The 22,262-nt window shown below is 42.2% G+C and overlaps 4 protein-coding genes and 1 long non-coding RNA gene across 6 annotated transcripts; 4 read left to right on the top strand and 1 right to left on the bottom strand.

The window, feature by feature from the left end:
* The first annotated feature begins 481 nt into the window (after nt 1–481).
* LOC109532352 (UDP-N-acetylglucosamine transporter) lies at nt 482–5,854 on the top strand. Of its 2 annotated transcripts, none has more exons than XM_019897224.1 (8): nt 482–716; nt 1,364–1,574; nt 1,799–1,953; nt 2,024–2,146; nt 3,100–3,274; nt 3,545–3,663; nt 3,761–3,894; nt 4,841–5,854. In XM_019897224.1, the coding sequence occupies exons 2-8, from the start codon at nt 1,385–1,387 to the stop codon at nt 4,929–4,931; spliced, it is 987 nt and encodes a 328-aa protein (XP_019752783.1). In that variant the 5' UTR covers nt 482–716; nt 1,364–1,384; the 3' UTR covers nt 4,932–5,854. The 2 variants fall into 2 exon arrangements, with proteins under 2 accessions (XP_019752783.1, XP_019752782.1); XM_019897223.1 differs by having other exon boundaries at nt 483–781.
* Nucleotides 5,855–6,679: 825 nt separating this feature from the next.
* LOC109532357 (protein FAM78B-like) lies at nt 6,680–11,140 on the bottom strand. Its single transcript, XM_019897231.1, has 2 exons — nt 10,446–11,140; nt 6,680–8,993 (listed from the first exon to the last, which is right to left on the bottom strand). The coding sequence occupies exons 1-2, from the start codon at nt 10,709–10,711 to the stop codon at nt 8,471–8,473; spliced, it is 789 nt and encodes a 262-aa protein (XP_019752790.1). The 5' UTR covers nt 10,712–11,140; the 3' UTR covers nt 6,680–8,470.
* A 712-nt stretch (nt 11,141–11,852) lies between these two features.
* Nucleotides 11,853–14,100, top strand: rex1bd (required for excision 1-B domain containing). Its single transcript, XM_019897234.1, has 5 exons — nt 11,853–11,983; nt 12,384–12,466; nt 12,775–12,979; nt 13,805–13,896; nt 13,986–14,100. Exons 1-5 carry the CDS (start codon nt 11,981–11,983, stop codon nt 14,056–14,058), a joined length of 456 nt encoding a protein of 151 aa, XP_019752793.1. The 5' UTR covers nt 11,853–11,980; the 3' UTR covers nt 14,059–14,100.
* Nucleotides 14,101–15,018: 918 nt separating this feature from the next.
* On the top strand, nt 15,019–19,339 carry dio1 (iodothyronine deiodinase 1). The gene is made up of 4 exons (XM_019897232.1): nt 15,019–15,479; nt 16,290–16,433; nt 17,575–17,774; nt 18,515–19,339. The coding sequence occupies exons 1-4, from the start codon at nt 15,143–15,145 to the stop codon at nt 18,578–18,580; spliced, it is 747 nt and encodes a 248-aa protein (XP_019752791.1). The 5' UTR covers nt 15,019–15,142; the 3' UTR covers nt 18,581–19,339.
* A 558-nt stretch (nt 19,340–19,897) lies between these two features.
* Nucleotides 19,898–21,763, top strand: LOC109532362 (uncharacterized). Its single transcript, XR_002171362.1, has 3 exons — nt 19,898–20,368; nt 20,465–20,561; nt 21,112–21,763. It is a non-coding gene; the product is annotated as an uncharacterized LOC109532362 (long non-coding RNA).
* The last annotated feature ends 499 nt before the right edge of the window (nt 21,764–22,262 follow it).

Genomic DNA, 22,262 nt, shown 5'->3' with positions numbered 1-22,262 from the left:
TGGCTCTATATTTAAATCGTACTTAATGTGTTCAACTTGATTTATTTAATAAAGGCTCGCAGCGGTAGCCCTAAGTGAGTATTCAAAGGCAAATTGCAATATGGCTTCACATCGATTATATTCATTTGTGTTTCCTTCTGAAACTTCCTTCACAGTCTTTCCATCTATCAAGCATCCATCTTTAAGGTCCTTCAGCGACAAACGAATCGGTCTGTCAATCTACCATGCATCTATCTATCTATCCATCCATCTGCAGGTGTTGCCTTCAGTCATTTCAGTTAATTGGTCTCTTTTAAAGATATAATTTTGTTTTAAATTAAATTTTATTCGTCTGTCCGTTTATTAAAGTGTTCTACAAATCAAGTTGAGTGGTGTCTCCAAATCAAATTATATGGTGCAGTTTGATCACTGGCCTGTGGGTGGCAGACTATTAACACCAACAGCACCAGTCCCACGTCGACGCAACGAAGAAGAACTGCACGCGGATGTGATTATTTTTTTACATTCTTATTGGGCGATCTCAAACGTCCAGTCCGCTCTTTCCACCTTGGCGATGTTTGTCTAAATTATGTGACAATGCCCAGCGCGTCGTAATGTGCGAGTCTCCGCGGATGGCGGATGTCCGGGGCCGGACAACAGGACGTAATTGAAAGAAAGAAACGACCGCAACATCTGTAGCTGCTTCAGTTTTGACAGTTTGTCAGGGCGGACGAGAAGTGAGCTACAATTCCCTTGTTTGCTTTGGATGTCTTTAGGTCATCTTTTAAAGACTCACTTACGGGTAAGAATTCCGTCCTGTATTCCAGAGGTGTCTAAACGTTTTCTCCACAAAATCGGAGAATGCAATTATGGGCCAGTTTTGACATGTTAGTTCTTCTTTATAGCGCTTTTTTTTTTGTACAGCTGCAGCTGTTTCAAAGCGCTTGATTATAAATAGATTTATTTTGTTGCATTGTATTCAAAATGTTATTTTTCTTTCCAATTAATCGGGGCCAATAATAATGATACTTTTTTTTTATTATAAAGTCCTTTTAATCCCAAAACTGTAAATTACAGACCAACCCCCCTCCCCAAAATAAATAACTCTTGGAACATTCAACTGGCTGCTGTCTTCTGAACTCAGAGACCGTATAGGAAACATAAATGTCAACAAGTTCATTCACTTCAAAATCTCCGCTATAATGTTAACAGGAAGCCAATGAAGAGTGGATAATGCTGGGGGGTGGGGGATAAAAAAAGCTTTTGAATGTGAGAAATAGACATAATGAGAATAATGAGTCCTCATACTCTTTAAATGAAGTTATGTTGAGTTTCTCCACCGAGCACGACTTTTCTTCATTATTGTCCTCTTCTCTCCCATCAGCCTCCTCACTGAGTGGCCGTCATGGCTTCCTCCCGGCTCAAGTACCTCTCCCTGGGCGTGCTTGTATTCCAGACCACGTCCCTGGTGCTAATCATGCGCTACTCTCGAACCCTGCAGGCGGAGGGCCCGCGCTACCTGGCCTCCTCGGCCGTGGTGGTGGCCGAGGTCATGAAGATCGTCATCTGTCTGATGCTCGTCTTTAAAGAACACAGTGAGTGACCGCTCTTCTGATATTCTGCTAAATTACACAAAGGCAGAACCCGTTGAAGCTGATGTGAATGTATCACACAAGGCAACTCAATGTGCTTCACACAAGAAAAAGACACAGCACGAGTCACCGATTGTAAACAATTCCACTGCATAGGAATTTCGAGTTGCTTTTTGATTCCACTAACTAAAAACGAGTCACCGATTGGTTTTTCCACCTCCCCTCAGGTTACAGCGTGCGCGCGTTCAACAGCATCCTCCGCCAGGAGATCGCCTACAAGCCCATGGAAACTCTGAAGCTGGCCATCCCCTCTGGCATCTACACCCTGCAGAACAACTTGCTCTACGTCGCCCTATCCAACCTGGACGCCGCCACCTACCAGGTACGTCTTCCAAGCCGCTGCGCCTTTTGGCATCCACGCTCACTTTGGCCACTTCCTGCCGTCCCGCCAGCTCACGTACCAGCTGAAGATCCTGACCACGGCTCTTTTCTCCGTGTTCATGCTGGGACGCCGGCTGGGCGTCTACCAGTGGCTCTCCTTAATCATCCTCATGGCCGGTGTGGCTCTCGTACAGGTGGGTGGCCAACTTTTGCCATTTTCAGTCGCGATCAACCATTTGGAAAAAGAATCTGTGAATTGAATGTGATTTTTTTTTCCCAAGTTACTTTTCTCGCGTTAACAAACACAAGAAATAGATTGAGCTGTATTACAATAAATAATGTCTGAATTACTGTCCATGAATGATTTGGTCTGATAGCTTTGGTTTACACAATTTTTTATTTTATTTTTTTTTTTGGTCCTCAAATTAAATACCGGTATTGTTTTGAAAATTCCATTCTACTCCACATCAATGTCCACTCCTAATTTTCAGACCTTGACTTACACGTGCACCAACGTAACTTTTCTTTAACACCTTTAAGTTGCTTTCTATATTTTCAATACCTGTGTGGCCACGTTCGAATTTTGTGTTCAAAACCCGGACATGAGTGAATATGACGAAACAGCGGTCGTTTGGGATGCACTTATCAAGCGTCAAGTGTTGAAAAAAGGGGAAATTGTTGTGTTAGCACCCCCTCCTCATCCCAGTTTAAACAGTTTATTTATTTTTTATTATTATTTTTTAATTGTATGTTAGCATTAAGCTAACGATATTTGCAGGGCACCATTGCGGAGTCGTTGCGTTGGGAACACTTGTTCCCCACTCCCTAATCCGTGTCACCTCATGATTTTTACAATACAGTATAGAGCACTGGTGTCAAAGTCAAGGCCCGGAGGCCAGATTTGGCCCACCACATCATTTTATGTGGCCCGCAAAAGCAAATCAAGCATGTGAATATCCATGTTGCTTGCAAAAGTCTGAACCAAAACCATACGTAGAGGTGGTTTCCCAAAATTCATCACGACCCTCCAAGGCAAGCCGTAACTACAATCTGGCCCGCGACAAAAACGAGTTTGACACCCCCGATATAGAGGCACCGCCCTCCAACTCGGCCTGTGGCAGCTTACACGCTTGTCTCGTATTTACAGTGGCCGTCGGAATCCCCGGTCGTGGCGGAGAAGGCGTCGACGCCCACGGGCTCCCAGTTTGTTGGCGTCATGGCCGTCCTGGTAGCGTGCTGCTCCAGTGGCTTCGCCGGCGTCTACTTCGAGAAGATCCTGAAGGAAAGCAAACAGAGCGTCTGGATCCGAAACATCCAGCTCGGTCAGTTCATGTCGGTCCACTTCTGATCCAATCCATGGAAGCTTTTTTTTCCCCGCTCCTCGTGTATTACAGACAGAGAGTTAAGGTTTCAATAACCGCTCATACTGGCTGTCACCGGATGCCAGGGGACTTCTAAGCAGCTTCTAGATCACAATGACGGTTGCTCGCAGAGTTGAGCAAAGGAGCTGCACCCCCCCCCCCCCCTCGCGACCCCCCCCCCCCCCCTTGAAGTGATTTGGGGCCCTTGACGCCATCTCTTGTGCATTTTAGGGATGTTCTGCTTCGTGTTCGGCTTTGTCGGGATGCTGAGCTTCGACGGAGACAAAGTGATGGAGTCGGGAATGTTCCAGGGATACAACGCCATCACCGTCGCCGTGGTCACGCTGCAGGTCGGTCTCGCTTGGACGCTGACTGCCTCCGTTTGGCCTCTGTCCATCCGCACACGTGTTTTTCTTTTTTTTTTTGTTGTTGTTGTTTTCCACTCAGGCGCTGGGCGGTCTGGTCATCGCGGCGGTCATCAAGTACGCCGACAACATCCTCAAAGGCTTTGCCACGTCGCTCTCCATCATCCTCTCGACGCTCATCTCCTACTTTTGGCTCCAGGACTTTGACCCCACCAGGTACAAGCGCCACTCTCTTCAAACGTACTTTGCCGTGGCAACTGTACAGCTGAAGCGTTTACAGATGCCATGTACCGTATTTTCCGTAACTATAAGGCGCACCTAAAAGCATTCCATTTTCCCCAAAGCCCGATGATCCGGTGCACCTTATATATGGTGTCACAGTCTCTTTATATTCCCTGTTCGTGTTCCGATGACATCTAATGGAGATTTTCAGCAGGAACCAATTGTAACCTAAAAGGGTTTTGCCCGACACGAATCGACAAAACATAATACCAAAAGCATAGTTAACTCCTGACTAAATGAAGGAAGAAGGAGACAAGCAAGACTATTTCGCCCCTTTGTGGATGTGAGCCCATGAGGTTTGTGTGCCTTTGTGTTGAATCGATTGTCTTCATCACGTTTGTCTTTCATTTATTGTTTTGTCATGCCTTTTGTATTTATATGTTTCACGCCCGTGTTTGTCAAAAGTTCTCGTGGTTTTGTTACAGCAGCAGAGGCTGGGGAGGCTCTAAATAAATAAACCTGTATTGTATTCCCTTTAGTGTAGCTCCATCTAGTGGATGCATAGTGCCATTGCGAGCGGCTGGGGAGGCTCTAAATAAATAAACCTGTATTGTAGTCCCTTTAGCCGTCTAGTGGACGCATAGCGCCACTGTGGAAAATCGGCCATTCATTGAAGGTGCGCCTTACACTCCGAAAGCGCCTTATAGTGTGGAAAATACGGAATGGAGATTATAATCCCTCACAGAATTGCTACTTTACGCACGCGGATCAGCAACGCGTACAGACAGCAATACTCGCAGGCCATCTCTTACACTCCGAAAGCGCCTTATAGTGTGGAAAATAGGGAATGGAGATTATAATCCCTCACAGAATTGTGTACTTTACACATGTTTACAAACAGCAATACTCGCAGGCCATCGATTCTCTCTGTCGTCCGCAGCATCTTCTTCCTGGGAGCCGCCCTTGTCATCGGCGCCACATTCCTCTACGGCTATGAAGGCAAGAAGCCACCCAATCCGAGCAGGGCGTGAGACTGACACTGACAGCACGGCCAAAACTGAAGTCAGGGTGGAGTTAGGGTTAAGAGGAGCAAGTCCAAAAAAAAAAAAAAAAGGTCAAGCATAATTGCTGGCTACACCTTAAGTGCCTCAGTTGGGAAAGGGAAATGACAAATTTTGCATGATCACGTCACCTGGCAATGTCATCATGTGAAGAAGAACAGCCACTAGGTAAGGCTTCCAGTTACGTGGGAGGAAATACATGAGAGTGGAACCTAAGTTTGAATTGATTGAAATTTTCAGTTTACACAGCAAGTCTTGTGCATTTTGGATTGTGGCGAAATTTCAACCCAAATTGCGATATCTCGACATTTTTGCACGGAAATATATATACTCATTTCATTTCATCACAATTGGCGTGCGCAGTCACAGTATCTCCTCCAGCTGGCGCCACTGGCTGCAGCCGCGATGGAGTCAAAAGGGTTCAAAGATTGTGTTGGGAAATGATTAGGGGGCATTTATGTGTACATTTTTTGCCTCGTTGCCAGGCAACCGATGGCCATATTTGCTCAACGTGGCGACCGATTCACTTGAGAAACACTGAGAAGAGATTACCTTAGGTTGTTATGAAAATACTAAGTCGGTTACAGTGGATGTAAATAATCACGCCTTTATAATTAATCAGATGAATTAATCTAAGAAGATTAATTAAAAAAAAAAAAAGATTTCTTTGGCTCATGTAATTTATTGGCGTTAATGTCCGGGTAAATACATGCTTTTTTTTTTTTTTTTTTTTTAATGCTGATCAGAGATTTATTTAGAGGTTTTATTTTGAAAAGCTTCATTTAATTGTATGATTTGACGGTTATGATTCCTCTTGTTTCGTTTTGTGGGTGTGCTTACATTGTTGTCTGGATTGCGGCTCAGAGAATCTTTATATAAAGTGGCAAAACTTGTCCGACTGCCTTTGCTGCTTTTATGGTGCGCCTCATCCTTATAATGTTTCACACGCTGTAACCTAACCCACTGGATGATTTAAAAAAAAAAAAAGAAAGAAAACAAATCAAGTACCAAGTACAACTTTATTGTCAAATGTGCTGTATGTGCAACATATTTGTGCTTAATAGAAGTGTAGTCATCATTTTCTATCCGGGTCACACTAATCCACAAATGTTGAATCGAAGCAACTAGTCTCTTCTTATTTGTTCAGTGTGTTGTTTTTTTTCCCCTTCTTTTCCACCTCACCCTGAAATATGAAATTCACTTCTGTGAAGTCGGACATATCTGAGGTCAATTTAAAGTCAACTTTCTCGGATCTCCTCAGGTTTTATCAACAAGAAGGAAATGACTCTTAAATATGTTTTTGGCATTTGTTTTAATAATCTTTAAAGCTCCGCATGCTTAACGCCAGCCAGTCTGAGAGTGGAAGTGTGATGTCCTTCAATTGTAACGCCACATGTCACTCAAACCAGGGGTTCACAAACTGGGGATCCCGAGCCATAACTTGGGGCCCGAAAAATAATCAGCAACAAATGATGTCCCATCACAAAAAAAAAAAGTTCATAACTACATTTTCATGAAGTCATTTTTTTTTCAACAAAACGTTTTTTGTTGTTTTTTTTAACAGTATGGAGAGACCAACAGGCATATTTTTTCAAGAATATATTCCTTTTTTCCGGGAAGCTACAAGATGTATTTTTTCAAAGAGTGACAATTTTTTATTAGAAATATACAGTATTTATTTAATTCAATCAGTTTCATTACATTTTTCTTTTTTAAAAAAATCTGCTTTGTTCTAGAATGTTAAACCTTTTTCTTAAAAAAAAAAAATCCAATCATAATTAGCGCTGCAACTGTTGAACGTTAATCAAGTACTCTACTGGTTATCCCGATGATTATTCAAGTAATTGGATAAAATTTTATAATATAGTGCTTTTAAAACCGTTCTAATATGTAAAATTTAAACAAATGCCATATCCCGAATACAGTTCCACGCAAATGGATTCAACCCTCATTGTGAATGACATTTACAAAAACAAAAACTAAATCATAAATACAAATAAATGTCATTATTTAACAGGGTTTACTTGCTGAAGTCCTCATTATACATTCACTCATTGAGATTTTTATTTTCTCAGTGTAAACATGAAAATTTTCAGGCAGTCATGATACAACTTTTTTTTTTCTCAATGTAAACATGAACATTTTCAGTCAGTCATGATACAATTTGTCGCCATTACAGACTCTTCATTTTGTACACCAGAATCAAACTCATGTCAAAAATAGTCATCACAGTAGCCTCAAATAATGTATACCCAAGGGGTCCTTAGTTTATAACTGTCCCTGTTTTCAAGGTTAATTGCGAAGGCATAATGCTAAATTAGCTAAATTCAAATGCTACATTAGCTAGCTTAAAATGCTAAATCATTCAAGATAAAATGCTGAATTAGCAAACATAGAATGCTAAATTAGCTAGCAATAATTGTTACCGATGTAAGCACTGCAGGCTTTTATGCTGTCCAAAATATTTTCCCATAGCTTTGTGTGGTCGAACAAGGAATGCAAAATACAATTCAAGAAATTAGCTAACGAAAAATGCTAAATTAGCTAAAATAACATGCTACATTTGCTCAGATAAAATGCTGAAATAGATATCTTAAAATGTTAAATTAGCGAAGATATAATGCGAAATTAGCTAACAAAATGCTAAATTAGCTCAGATGAAATGTTAAATTAGCGAAAATAAAATGCTAATTTTGTGAAGATTAAAATACCAAATTAGCTGTCAAAAAATGCAAAATTAGCTTATGATAGCAGCCCACCACTGTTTTTCCTACAAATATTTGAGTGATGATGTTCCAACAGCATTAGCATCGATCCACATTGGACTACGACGCATTCTGACTTCAAATTCTGATTTATTTCGGTTCGTAACAGAACCCCGTCATAAACAGAGGACTCCCTGACTGTAAATATTAATACATGAAAGAAATGAACACAGTTGGTTAGTGCCGTGTCCTTTGAGCGACGTTTGAGGCAGTTTCGTGTAACAAAGCAGCAATCTGACTCCATTGTGAAAACACACAAGCTCCACCATTGGAAAAACACTCCTCAAACTAATGATTGAGACCCTCATTAAGTCTGTTTTACTGTCATTTACTGAATTTTTTTTTGCCGTCGTTGTATTCTGAAGTGTACAGCAGCCCAGTGTTTGGAAAGTATCTTTAAGGCTTACCTATTATAAGTTTGATTTGGGTTGGTCCTATCCAGGAATAGGTTGTACTTCACACGTGACCATAATAAGTGCTATAGAAAACCGATGGGTGGCTGTTTGCTCAGTTGTGCTGAAGTCCAGTAGAGGCCGTTATGCTTTCCGTATCATCCAAGGCAGATTTTTTAAGTATTGGTGACTGGTATCGGCCTCTACTACTCAATACCTGGAAGTAAGGCTTGTATCGGCCCCATACCGATACCTGGTGTCTATGAGTGCGCTGAATTGTCTTCCTTGGTAGGACAGAGAGCATACCAGTTCAAAGATTAAACCGAATATCAAGCATATTCTGTCATGAACTCTACTTGGGCGGGATGACGACAAGCGGATGCCCTCTGGCGGGCCTCCACATGAGCACTTGGGCGTCATTGGCGTTGGGTCTCCCCATGGCATTAGCCGGGATGGGCTCCATGTGGCTCAGCACCCGCGGCTGCTCCTGGCGCACCCCGCCCACAAGCCGTGCCCTGGAGCCCAGGGGCCGGGCCGGGTCCACGGCGATGTCCACCCTCATGCGCCACTTGATGGCACGCAGCAGGATCTTCTCCCTGGAGGTGGCGTTGAGCGCCACTAACCAGGTGGTGAAACTCTGATCCCGCTTGATGTCGGTCAGCGAGGGCTCGTCAGATCGGCTCACCGGCACGGCCCAGGTCACGCTGGGGTAGAAGTTGTCGTTCATGCTGACGGTGAAACGCGACGGCTTGGAGGTGGGACCCACGATGGTGACCGTCTCTGTGGTGTTGCCGTACCATGGGTAGCTGATGCCGTCCGAGTCGCTAATGGCCTGCACCTGGCCTTCGCGCAGCTCAGGCAGTTCCCAACTTGACCTGCAGGGGGGGGGGGGCAACAAACAGCGACTGCGATCAGACGAGTCTCTTGGGATCACTTGTCTTTTTTGTTTCTGTTGTGACAAAAACGCCTCACTGGCAGCATTTTAGTAAAATTACAAAAGATAATTTTTTAATTAACTATTAGTATTTTATTAATTCACTGCCAGCAGTTTGAGAGCATTTTTTCCTGATTTTTCCAAAGCTGCAGATATTTGGTTTTGTGACAATTTAAGCACTAAACCTACCAAAGCAAAGTGTAGATTCTCTTCTTTCACAAGAAAATAAAGCAAAAAACAAAATGTACTTAAATTTTTTGTTACAATATATATTTTTTAAAAATACCAGAAAAAAATCACATTTTATGTGAAGATTGTTGTGACTTTACGGCAATAAAAATAGAAAATTGCCCCCAAAAAAAGGAAATTTACCAACCCTTTTTTCTTCTTTTCTCAGACAAAATCTTTTCACTTTTATGACTATAAACCCTGGAAAATTCCATTTAAAAACCCACATTGGGTTAAAAAAAAGGTTTGGATTCATGTGAATGAAATCCGAAGTGTCTGAATTAGCTTTGATCTTTTGGATAAACTCGTCCATCGTTGTGCAGGAAGAGGAGCATTTGTGCTCGCAGCAGGTGAGACTCCCGCATTTCGACGCACACCCACACATTGTGTTCTTGTGACTTTGGCACCCGAGTGAGCATGGGTGAGTAGAAGACAAATAATTGAAAATACTGTGAATCGATATTTCAAATTCCAATGCAGTGGAGGTTCATTGAAGACGCTGAATGATGCGAGGTGTGAATGTAAGTGTGAAATCTTATTGTGGATGTACCCTGCAATTGGGCAGGCAACAGGAAATGACGTCACTATTAGATGCATCAACACACTGAATTATTTATTATGTTGACGTGTCTGGGGCACCCCTCTTGGCGGCTTCCAATTGATCCATTATGCTTAGTAAAATAGTTTACAGTAAGATAGAGACAGAAATTATAGGGAGGTTGTTAATGAGGGCTATTTTTTCTCACAGTATACAGGGGGTAGTTAAAATGCTGCGGAAAAAAGAAAATTAATTGATGAAAAATGTGTAAGAAAGTACTTTAAAATTATTTGAAAACTAAAAACGAAAAGATAAAAAGACAGAAATATGAACAAATGTTTGAAAAACGAACAGAAGACGAAAAAAACTGAAAAAAAATACAAAATAAAACAATACATCCTGATTTATATAGCGCTTTCACAACAGCTGCAGCTGTAACAAAGCACTAACAAAAAAAAACACTGCCCCCCCCCAAATAGAAACAATATGAATACTATGTAAAAATTATCTATCTATTAGAAGAGCTTATTGAAGTTTCTCATTCGAATCAATTAGCATGAAGAACCTTCGTTCCGACCTCCGTACTAACCCGGAACCCCCTCCCCCACCCCCCTACAACCCACTCACATGCCGAGGTCCCCATAGGTGTTGTAGAACTCCATGTGGGTGCACGCCTGGATCCAGCCCACCACCCAGGTTTCGTTACGCGGGATGGGCGGCATGACGACCCGGGCCGACGCTTTGAAATAGGGCGTCTTGTAGCGCAGCACGATGTCCGAGTCCTCCTCCACGGCCGTGGGGCGGGGGTCGATGGTGGCCGCCAGGTCGCACACCACCACATTCTCCCTGCGGACGCGCGACTTGTTGCAGGCGATGCTCTGGATGCAGCCCATGGCGACCAGCCACTGCCGCCGGGACCACCGCCACTAGATCCGGGCGGCGCTCACCGCGATGGGTGCCTCTCCGGGGATTGACACCCTTGCTCACCTTCTGCCCGGGGCTTCCTCTTCCTCGCCCGGGCTGGCATGCTCCGGGATGCCGGAGGTCGGGCGTCGGGCATCGGATACTGCGGCGCTGGCCGAACCCGGCCGGCCGCGTACGTCGGTCACTCCACCGCCACCAGCATCCCGAGTGTCGCTGTTCAGCCCGGCGCGGTGCTGAATTGAACACGACGCGATACGCGGGGAGTGCCCCGGATGCAGGCGAGGAGCTTTCGCCGACACCTCCCCTCCGCCACCGGCAAACAGTGTGTGACATCACCATTATCAAGTGTCCAAATACTTCGGGAGACATGAATAGATTTCACCTTTAACCCCCGTAATGTGAATGTGTTTTTCTTAAATATATTTTTATTGAAGAAAAAACAAGTACAGAACAGTATAATTTTTTGTGTGTGCGTGCTTGCGTGTGCACGTGCGCGCGTACGGGTGGTGTGTGGGTGTGCGTAATTAAAGATGTACCGTATTGTGTGTGAATTTATACACACACACACACACACACACACACACACACACACACACGCACACACGAACACACACGCACACGCGCATACATATCAATATATCATACATATCAATAATCAAACATAAAGTGGTCTCTTATTTTGAAGCTCAGTCATACGAATGTCAGCATGACGTAATTTCAATGCGGAAAAGCCCACAGTGGCGTCGCCTGAAAGAAAGAAAAATCACAAAAGTAAATTCTGAGAATAATCATTGTGTCCTCGTTATGAACTCATGTCTAGGTATCTCCAACGAGTTATACAAACAAAAATAAAACATCTGTCGTTGTCTGAAATACTTTTATTTTGAAGATCAATCCACCAACTAACTGGGGTGACATCATTCTACGAGTAAACGTGCTCATGGTGCCAAGTCTCCGCTGAAACAGAAAAAAACAACGTTCATATTGAGAGTAATCGACTTTCAAAATCATATATAAGTATTTCCGAAGAGTTACATTGTTCAGTAACTAAATGAGAATGGTTTAATGTCGTTAAACTATCTTTTATTATGAAGGCCACTCAAAGTCAAACTGGCCTGACGTCATTTCCTTGCGGAAATCTGCCTCCACCTTGTCGAAAAAGTGGACTCAAAACACAACAACGTGATTGTTAATCTTAGAATCATTGAAAGCCACAAAGTATTTCTCAGTTAGTTCAAATGGTAAGTACTGTACTTCGTATTGCAAACCGATGCACGTTTACAGATAAGCTAATTCACTACTGAGCTGTTGAGCCAATGAAGCAACTTTATTTTAATTATTATTTTTAATAGATTTGACGTATGCATTCACATCATATCAAGTCAAGTCAAGTAAAGTACAACTTTAAGTGCACATACCTGTGTTTAAAAAAAAAGTACTGGTTTAACTAAATATGAGTAAAAGGAAAAAAAAGTCTAGACTGAAATGTACTTCATTGGTGGTGGTCAGAAAAACAAATACGTAACATACAGATACTTGAAAATTATTTCAATTAAGTAATGAAGTATTTGCACTTTTTTACTTCCCACCGGTGCCTTTCTTGAAAAAAAATGACATTGAAGTTGAACTGTTTTCTTGTAGGTTTCCACTGATTTCAAAGCGGTGGTCCAAAGGTTTTACCAGCTGCAGTCCGAGCGTCTGGAGACCTATCGACTCTTTGAGGAGTATGTTTGTGTGTACTGCACTTTGTCTGTGCCTGTGTGTTTCTTCAGCTGCAACATTGGCTTTCTTTGCAGACTTGATAGACTTTCTATAACCAGGCTATCTACTTTGGTGACATTTTTCCAATGTAAAATATGTTCCTTAGCTCATTAAAGGTTGGGGATGCCTGAAGTGGAAGAGCATTTGATTGCTCTGCCGGTCACTTAATGTCGCTGGTGTAGACAGATGAACAAAGATACAGTATTTGTAGTCAACAAATCCTAATTTTCATCACATTTAAAAGAAACGACATCATATTTTGTGTTTGCAGAGGGCACGAGGCTTACCTGAAGACGGGCCCCCACTATGACTTTGAGCACTACAAGCAGCTGGTGCACCAAATCACGCTGGCCTTCAATGGCATTTCCAAGGAAGTTCTGGACATCAAGGACAAGTTCCAGCTCCACTTGGACCGGCCCGACCTCTCGGATCACATCGACAAACTGCAGTGCAAAGAAAAGCACAAGCTCCAACTGGTAAAAAAAAAATACAAATACAAATACACGCTTCCAGTGCAGTCTGAAATGTGGACACTCCATTAACATAAAAAAAATTTAAATGACAACAATGGACAAATGTGTTTTTCCCAGGATATGCTTGTTTCGCACATACAGTTACACACATTAAAAAATGGTAATAAAGGACTCGCAATGTGAACAATAACTTAAATTCACCAACACACGCTATAAAAAAGTATGCCACAGTATGTGTATTTTAATGCCGAAAAAAAAACCCGCTGTCTTAAACACTTAAGTAAGCTTCACCTAAAAAATCACATTGAGGATATTTGAGAAGTCGTCATCATATTGCCAAAATATTTTCATCAAACCAGTCACCAAACATATTCACCTCCTTAGCACACAATTTCTACACAAATTACATTCTCTAGTTGTAGTACAGCATGTTTACTTTACACATTTTTGGACATATCAGTGCTCATAGTAATTTTTGTTATTTTTTTCAGAATCACCACAAGAGGGCATAACATATCAAAATACACTCGTCGATAACAGTTCTACATTGACAAAGGAATGTAACATATTAATGTCATTTTGTATGCAAACTATATACTGATTGACTGCTGGCTGGCTTCTTCCAATCTACTTAAACTGTTTTTTTCCATTTAAATTATGAGTTTTTAACTCATAATTTAATAAATTGAGTCATTCAATCTTTATTAGGTAGTCGATTTGTTTGTATTTAAACCGTGCGTCATGTTAGAGAATCTTCCATCAATATCACATGTATTTTTCCGGGCTTGGACCTCAACAGACGTGAGTTTCGTTGTGTTTTGCATTCAGACAGCTCAACTGCAGCTGGCCCGGCAGCGGGCTCAGGACCACCCGGAAGACCAGGAAGCCTCCCAGGAGAAAATCCAGCAGCTTAAACATGAGTAAGCTCGGTCGTGGTCGCCACGGTTACGACGGGACTCACTAATCATATGGGCCCGGTGTGAGGTTCTTGTGTGCTTGGAATGTTCAGGATCATCAAGACCCAAGAGGCACTCAGCGAGATCATGCAGGACTTCAAGTACGACTCGGAGGAGGGTGATTGACAGGTCGTTCAAATCTCGTCAGTGAGCTTTTCGTGTTGTTCGTTAATATGGAGGCCTGTAAATAATTGGGGAATAGCATTCTATTCTACATAATGACATCATTCAATATATTGTAACAAATTCAACAGTTTTTGTTGCAATTCAGTGGACATTGTGATGTATGTGGCTTGGCCACTGCGGGATGTATTGAACACCAACACACACAGATATTAGTCGCTCTTCGCAAAGGATGAAGAATATATGTCTCTGAGTATTGTTATATTATCTGTTTACATCTGTTGCTCCATGGTTTGTGTTTTTTTTTTCAAACGTCCAAAATGCCACTGAAAACACTGATAAACATTTAATATTGGGTTTTCATGAAAAAAATCCAATAAAAATCATTTTAAAATCCTGTGAATTTGCGGGTGCTGAAACTGCAAACATGTATTGACTAATTACTACTGTCCTACTGTACTTATGGATTTTTTATTCTTTTTTTCAAAAATAAAAAATTAGTTTTGTTTTATTTTGGGGGGGCAAACCCCACTTTTGTAGAAAATGTATACTGATCAGCTTTTTTTTTTTAATTTGGGGTTTTTAGCAAAGAAGTTTTTTGTCATCCATGAATTGTAATTTGCATGCAAGAAAGCCCTTTGTACTAGAAAAAAAAATCCAGTATTGGGTTATTTTGTTCTTTGCCTCAAACCCTTTTTTGTTGGGTTTGTATCATGTCTCTAAAATTAAATACATTAGGAGCACGTATTTTGTGGATATGGAAAATTGCATTTTTGTCATCCATCTGGTTAGGCAGTCTGTGGTCCTTTGTTGCCCACCCAGTAACACAGATGAAAAATAGTGGCCCCCTCCAGCACTGAAGTTGCCCATCCCTGTAACATTTCGACTGCCCCGGAGGGGAGGAGGCGGGCGTCCATGTCGTTGCGTAAGTTTACGCAACAGGTTGCTTTGGAAACTCCGAGCTGAGCGTGAAGGCGTCGCTCGCGAAGGCGGAAGCGTACAAGTCCCGTGAAGGCATCACGCTTGTCTTCTGCGCTCTCAGAGCACTCGTTTCCCACTTGGGGACTTGAGAACAGCACCCGCGATCATGTTTGTGCAAAAAGTGTGGCTGTACCTTTACACGGGCTACATGTTCCTCTTCGTGGTCTGCGTGAGCTTCGTCCTTCGCGCCTTGCACGTGTTTTCGCCAGCCTTGACCAAGAAGGTCATCCTGAAAATGAACGAACGGACCACGATGGTCAAGAATCCCAATTTTACCTACGACGACTGGGGGCCCACCTTCCTCACCGACACGTTCATCAAAACCGCGTCGCGGCACATGTGGTTATCCCTCGGTCAGAAGGCGTTCGTGGGGGAGCCTGCCCCGGATTCGCCCGTGGTCACCATGGACAAGCGCCAGAGCAGCATCTGCAACTTTCTCAAAGGTGCGTACAACTTTGCGCAGAAAAAACAAAGAACAAGAAACTACATTTATTAGAGGGGCCGGGGAGGGGGGGGGTATTAAATGGTCGGAGTATGTAGCACGCGTGACGTCACAGCAACAACAAACCAATAAAATTTTTTTTTTCAATTATAATTGTAATTGATTTACAAATGAAATTGATTTTTTGTTAACTCATGTTACTGTAGTTTATTTTTCAAAAGTAAATTTGCATAAATGGAATCAAATTCCAATGAATTTATAAAATAATGCCATGTTTTTCAGTTATAATATATAAAATATATTTTTCATAATTACAATTATTTCACCAATGGTTTAAATAACGGTTAAAAAATGTAAACATTTTTATTTTACTGACATGAATTTTTTATGTAAAGCGATTGACTAAAATTTCATTTTTAAAATGATGAGGTGAACTGTAATGAACTCACCAATGGTTGAATTCAATGACATTGGATTTTTTTTTTTTACATTTTAATATTTTAAGTAAAGACAACCGTAGCTGTAAAAAAAAAAATCTGGCATATAAAAATAAAGACAGTTAAAACAATGCATTGATAATGTAAAGATATTAAAACAATCAAAATGAACAAGCCAATAGTTTAATTTAACGAATTGATACAATTTTTCACTTAAAAGAATTGGAACTAAATCACAACTATATTAAATATGATATTGACACTTATTTTAATAAAACAATTCCTTTTCCCTTTAAAGGGAATCTTTATCATGAATTCTCCATCCATGACTCATGACATGAAGTGCATGTGACTCAATGTTGTTGCGGATGCAGGTTCGAGGCCTCTGGTGCTGAACTTCGGCAGTTGTACCTGACCGCCGTTCATGTTCAAGCTGGACCTGTTCAAGCAGCTCGTCCGGGACTTTGGCGACATGGCCGACTTCCTTGTCGTCTACATCGAGGAGGCGCACTCAAGCGGTGGGCACGTGCAACCAAGCGCTCAAAATCATCTTAAAACTTCTTCATAAACTCGTTTACTGCCAATGACGACAAAAGACATCGAAGATCCATTTTTGCTGGGCTGGCAGGGAATAAATTCAAATGAACTGAAATGCCATGAACCCCCTCCCCCCTCATGAATAACAATACCATGAAGAGTGATGGGATGGGGAAAAAGACCATCACTGGCTACACTTGTAAGAGTAATGCAACCACCGAGTAGAATGTCGGAGAGCGAACCAGCTGAACCAGTTTTTCCCCAGGTTCAGTGCTATTCATTCATACTACTTAATACGATCAGATTTCCTTCCATGATTTGGGACACAGAATTGCGCTCCGATAAGCAAGTTGCATGGACAATTGTAACATTTCACACACGCCAAGTAGGCATTTCTGGGTTTTAAGTGACACCTACATGCACATTTACACATAGTGAGCACTGTCTTCCGGCAGTTACGAAGTGGTGCAGCGTCACCATGGAGGTGTACCACTATTTAAAAAAAAAAAAACAATAAAGAGGTGGTTGATTGGCCAGGCTTTTAGCGGCAGCCGAGGTTTGCGGGGCAGTAGAGATGGCTTGGACCCAAAAAGTAGCAGGTCCCGATGGAGCGACTTTGGAAGGCGTGTGCCCTTGCAGCTGATCTTCAACCCGGAACAGAGAGAGCGTCCCAAAGCCACAGAAGACATTCTGCATTGTCCCGACATGTAAGAAGCCACATCCTTGTGAGCTAAATGTCTCTAGGCCCGGTTGCCCTGATTATCACATGTGATGAAGATCACGGAAGGGCTGCCACTTCACCGCCTGAGATTGCAAGTCGAGACAGTTTTATCACTCGAGCACCACCTCACAACAGAAATTATCGCTCTTTATACCTTGAGCATGTCAAGAACCACACTCCTCACTGGTGAGAAAACCAACAGAACCCCAAATCAGCAAGCATTTGACGGAAAGGACTCACTCCATTTTAGGAATAACGCTCAAACAGAATCTGCAGGCTCTGTGATTTGGAAAAACTGGGGGTGATATGGTTTCGCAATATCATGTGTTTCCAGCTATTGCGGGTGGTCTGGGATGTATCCATGACCATGAACAGGTGATTAACTGCATGGTTTGTTTCAGATGGGTGGGCCTTCACTAACAATCTGCAAGTGAGCAAGCACCAGAGCCTGGAGGACAGGATGGCTGCGGCGCAGATCCTCATTAAGGAGGATCCACTTTGTCCCGTGGTGGTGGACCAAATGAGCAACTCGGCCGCCATGGAGTATGGCGCGCTGCCCGAGAGGCTCTACGTGCTGCACAAAGGCAAAGTCCTCTACAAGGTGAGCCCTCAGTTCAAAGCAACGCTCCTTCTATCTGCCGCGTCGACCTGGGGAGTGCTCGCGCGTCAAGGCTACGTACGTGGTTCATTCAAGCGGGTGTCCGCTTGGGGGTTTTTATTTGAGCTGCTAACGCCATCCTAGCTACGAAAATATCGCTGCTGGCCAGGTAACACAGTGCTAGTAACATATAAAAGGGATTTTGCAAGCTTGGAGAAGAGAAGAACTAGCTTATCGCTAGCTAGGAGGAGGCTAATAGCGATGTTAGATGGATTTAAAATGGGACCCAAAAGGGAAAAAAAAAAAACATCCTTTTCTCTGCCATTGAGATGGTTAAAGTTACTTATTATTGTCATGATAATCCCTCCACTTTACCTCGTCGTCCTGATTTCAAGTGTTTGCCTATAGAAAAAGAAGAAGAAGCCTTTCCCTGTTCCATTCGCAGCCTTCCTCCCACTATGCAAATGTCGCGATTAGAAGCTCGGCCAAGAGGCTGTCGACGTCCCTTGGCTCACGCAATCGTGTGTCTAGGAGCCTTTAGAGCACCACAGATAGCTCTGGAATTCTTTGGCTCGGTCCCAGGCTGACACGAGCCGCGCCAAAATGAATGTGTAACCCCTGTATTTAAAAATTCACCCAAATAGTTACTGAAGGTAATGAAATGGAGTTAACCTGATGAGCGTTTATGGAGATGTTCTTGTCGTGCGTGTGTGTGTGTGTGGGTGCATGTGTGTGTGTTGCAGGGGGCCATGGGGCCTTGGGGCTACAAACCACAGGAGGTGCGTTCGGTTCTGGAGAAGATTAAGTAGGAAGGAAGACGCATTTCTGCCAAGCAGACTCCTTTTTCTTTTGAGAGTCACTAATACTTACTAAACACCCACTACACCACTTACTCATTGAGATTTTTTTGTCTTTCAGCAGCCAGTGCGCTGTCCCCGGCAACACGCACACACATGCCCACACACATACAGACGCACTCGCAAACTTGCGTGATGTCTGGACTGTATCTCAGCCAGTCTGTGTTTCTTGATGAAGGCTACAGATAAAACCTTCCGGACTCTGTACCCTGATGAAGTGAAACGTAGACTTTTGAGATCCTTTCAGCTCTGACAAAGTGATACATTCGATTTATCGTGCTTGATAACTTCATTCGATCAGTCGAAATGAACGCCATTGTTACGACCCAAATTATTATTTTTTTTAAGTTTCTGTCATTAAAATAGTCAAATGTCTAGCACTCACGGGCAGTGAAAGAGTCCCCATTAATAAAAAATAAAATAAAATTATGAGCAGCGGTCTAATCAATTTGTTAAGCGCTGTACATCGAGCCCTTCAAAATTGGCTTCATTGATTTGGAAGTTTCAGTAATGACTCTGATTACCATCAGCACACAGGATGTGCCAATTCATCTCACACTTGGCCAATTTTTACATGACAGTTATGGCGCAAACCTCCGGTAGCTATAATTTGAAGGCTTCAAAGTTGACCTGTCTGTGACCGATGTTGGCCACCCTTTGTCTCATGCGTCTGGTTTGTATTACTGTCTCACAATAAAGGATTTGCTTTAATTTGGGGGCTCTCTTTTGTTTCCTAAGATTTCAATGGTTTGAACCTGTTGAATAAGGTGTGAAATGTGGATGGATGTGATGGTGTGGAACATGTCCACATCCATTTCAAAGGGATTTGTTGTTTTTCTCATAGAAAGTGTGCAATTTTATCCATGCGGAAATTTGTTCCCAAAATGTCCCGAGTGAGGTGAAAATTTTGAGGACTAAAATTGAATTAGTGGACTGACTAGCTCGGCGGAAGTTCGGGGAATAATTATCTGTAAAACTAGAGAACGCCAAAAAGCTAAAATGCTGTTGAACTTGCGTCGAAATGTAGAATGTGAGGCTTTGAGTTGGAACGGTTGAATTGGTGGAATATGGGATAAGAGCCAATTCTGTGGAGGTCAGAACAACGTACTGTTGAGCATTTACAGAGCAAACACGTGGAATGTAGTTTACGAACATTGAACATAAGTGACTGTTGACAGTCACTTGGAACAGACCAGTCCAAAAACAGCCTTTTGGGCAATATGTCACATGTTGCATCAAAAGAAAAACTTGATGATCATATCATTTGTTTCGGCTTATTGTGGTACAAACAGTGGATGACAATCAGTTCAGTAGTAAAAGAACTACAATTAAAAAAATATTTCGTCCAACGCCTTCAAACACTTGAAATCGCTGCTTTTTCTTTTACCCAATCAGATTGTAGATTGTTCGGAACTCCCTTGTGACAAAGGAGTTTATCCGTCCTCTTATTGGTTGAGCCAGGTGTATGATCTGATTGGTTCAGCTCAGCTGTGCGCCGAAGCTTGATTTTCGATGGCGGCGATATCCGACTATGATTAAAAAGTCATTTTCAAGGCGCGCCTTTCAATGAAAAAAAAAAAAGAATTTATGAGACTTGGTGAACCAACACCGTTTTGCTAAGTGGCTTGTTTCAATATAGAAGTTTTTGGGGGAGCACTTTTAGCGTAGTTATGTATGAGCAGAACAACTAGCATAGTTAGCATCCGCAGACAGACAGGAGCCTCCGCGTCAACATCTGTGGTGAGTATGATGTGATTTATTTAAAGTTTTTATACTTATAAAAATGATTGTGAACATTTTTGTACATTACTGTATTTTGTGACTCGATGCCATTAGTTGGAGGTGGTTGAGCTCATTAAATACCCACGAAAGGCCCAGGTCGGAAACTCAGCGCCCGCCACTGATTGACACCAACTTGGACATTTTCAACAAGGTGCGTGTGCTCACTTTTACTGTCAGTGGTTTAATTTTATGGCTGTGTGTTGAGTTATTTTTGAGGGGACAGTAAATTTACACTGTTAAACAAACTCACTATATAGCGATGTCATTCCTTAAGTGTTGTCCCAAATTTCCTCGACTCTATCATTAACACCACCAAGACAAAAAAAGTAGAAGAAAAAGTACTGTGGTTTCATATAAAGTTTAAGAATAGAGCACGAGGGCTTATTTTCCAAAACAATATAAAAGCCAAATTTAAAACAAATGTATTTATCCACTCTCGTGTTCAACACTTTCACATTGAGCCAATGATTTATTAACTTTTTTTAATAGGATAAAATTTATATTTGCAAAATGTGCATGTTTACTTGAATAAATTAAATTTTTCTCTGTATAATCCGAAATAGATTTACCGCGTTTCGGAGAGGAGCTCAAAGCTGCTCATAGGAGTCTTTGAAATTTGACGCTCATCCCTCGAGTTAATACGGCTTATAATAAGCCTTTTGGGACTAGCCTCACTGTATTTTTTTTTCCCCCAACAATAGAGTTGCTCTTTGCAAAAACATGACCAGGAAAAAAAAAAAAAAAAGATGCTGATAATTTGCTTTGGCGCTTGCGTGCACCTCGTAAGAGAAAGGGCAAGTTGAAGCTGGTGTGTGGCACCGATGAACTCGCTGGGTCGACAGGTTCATCAAGTTTGTAGTCTATTCACTGAAGCTGAGTAATGGAGTACGGATACTTCATTTTTTTTTTTTTTTTTAACTCTAAATTAACCTCAAGGTCTTGTTTGAATGAATTTGTCTACTCTTATTATTATGGCTCTATTCTTGGCCTAGCTCCAAATGGATTTGGAACATGGTTCATGTACATGGAAAATAAATAGTCAGTAAAGGTTAAGTAGAGACTGTGAGTACTTTCACCACCTGTGCCCAAGGCTAATGATTGCTTCGGTTGTATCCTGTGGAAAGTCCCACTTTTTTTTTTTCTCCAACAGTAGTGTTTCCTGTATTGACAGTACAGAACCGAGCGACGTGGCGTTCTTCGGTCTTTGTTTACTGTCTGGAAACAATCTGATCTGTGTACCATATGGGTCATGCAGTTTGAAGAATGTGATGCAATCCGAGTCGCACATCTCCTTTACAGTTTATTATCCTGCGTGTCCAATGAAAAGCATCTATTGAAAAGTATCTCCAAATTTTTTTTGGGGGGGGGGGGCTTGGTTTAAAAAAAAAAAAACGGAAAAATTATGTACCCGTCAAGCAGTCCCCAAATTTTGTTTGGGGGGGGGGGGGCTTGGTTAAAAAAAAAAAAACGGAAAAATTATGTACCCGTCAAGCAGAAATGTTGCTAATTCCACATCGCTGCTTCTGTTTGCTAGTGTTAGACCTGGAGTATGGAACATTCGCCACTTGATGTGCCCTGCAACTGGCTGGCGACCAGTCTGGGGTGTACTGCGCCTCTCACCCAAAAATCAGTTGGGATAGCCTCCAACTTGCCTGTTTGAGAACAAACAAAACATCGTGTAATTCGTGCAGACGCCGGAAGACATCTTTTGTGTTTTGTTGCGGTCCCACCCACGCTGTGTTGTGGCTTCGTTTTGTGTTCACCCCAAATATCAAGCGTTGATTTTGCCAATTTGCCACAACACGAGTGGAAGTCATGGTGGGAGCCACAAAGGATGCTCTGTGCTTGGCCA

The sequence above is a fragment of the Hippocampus comes genome, unplaced genomic scaffold (genome assembly GCF_001891065.2).
Source record: "Hippocampus comes isolate QL1 unplaced genomic scaffold, H_comes_QL1_v1.1 scaffold22, whole genome shotgun sequence".
In the NCBI taxonomy this organism is placed as follows: domain Eukaryota; kingdom Metazoa; phylum Chordata; class Actinopteri; order Syngnathiformes; family Syngnathidae; genus Hippocampus; species Hippocampus comes.
Note: the sequence above shows the minus strand (reverse complement) of the source record. Positions and strands in the feature narration are given on the sequence as shown.

What these genes read in the sequence shown, in the direction of transcription:
- LOC109532357 (XM_019897231.1), bottom strand. Translation starts at nt 10,711, where the DNA reads ATGGGCTGCATCCAGAGCATCGCCTGCAACAAGTCGCGCGTCCGCAGG. An exon ending in ACCTATGGGGACCTCGGCAT is followed by an intron (nt 8,994 to 10,445) that starts GTGAGTGGGTTG and finishes CCCCCCCTGCAG; the next exon opens with GTCAAGTTGGGAACTGCCTG.
- LOC109532352 (XM_019897224.1), top strand. Translation starts at nt 1,385, where the DNA reads ATGGCTTCCTCCCGGCTCAAGTACCTCTCCCTGGGCGTGCTTGTATTC. An exon ending in GCTCGTCTTTAAAGAACACA is followed by an intron (nt 1,575 to 1,798) that starts GTGAGTGACCGC and finishes ACCTCCCCTCAG; the next exon opens with GTTACAGCGTGCGCGCGTTC. An exon ending in GATCCGAAACATCCAGCTCG is followed by an intron (nt 3,275 to 3,544) that starts GTCAGTTCATGT and finishes TGTGCATTTTAG; the next exon opens with GGATGTTCTGCTTCGTGTTC.
- rex1bd (XM_019897234.1), top strand. An exon ending in ACCTATCGACTCTTTGAGGA is followed by an intron (nt 12,467 to 12,774) that starts GTATGTTTGTGT and finishes TTGTGTTTGCAG; the next exon opens with AGGGCACGAGGCTTACCTGA. An exon ending in AAAAGCACAAGCTCCAACTG is followed by an intron (nt 12,980 to 13,804) that starts GTAAAAAAAAAA and finishes TTTTGCATTCAG; the next exon opens with ACAGCTCAACTGCAGCTGGC.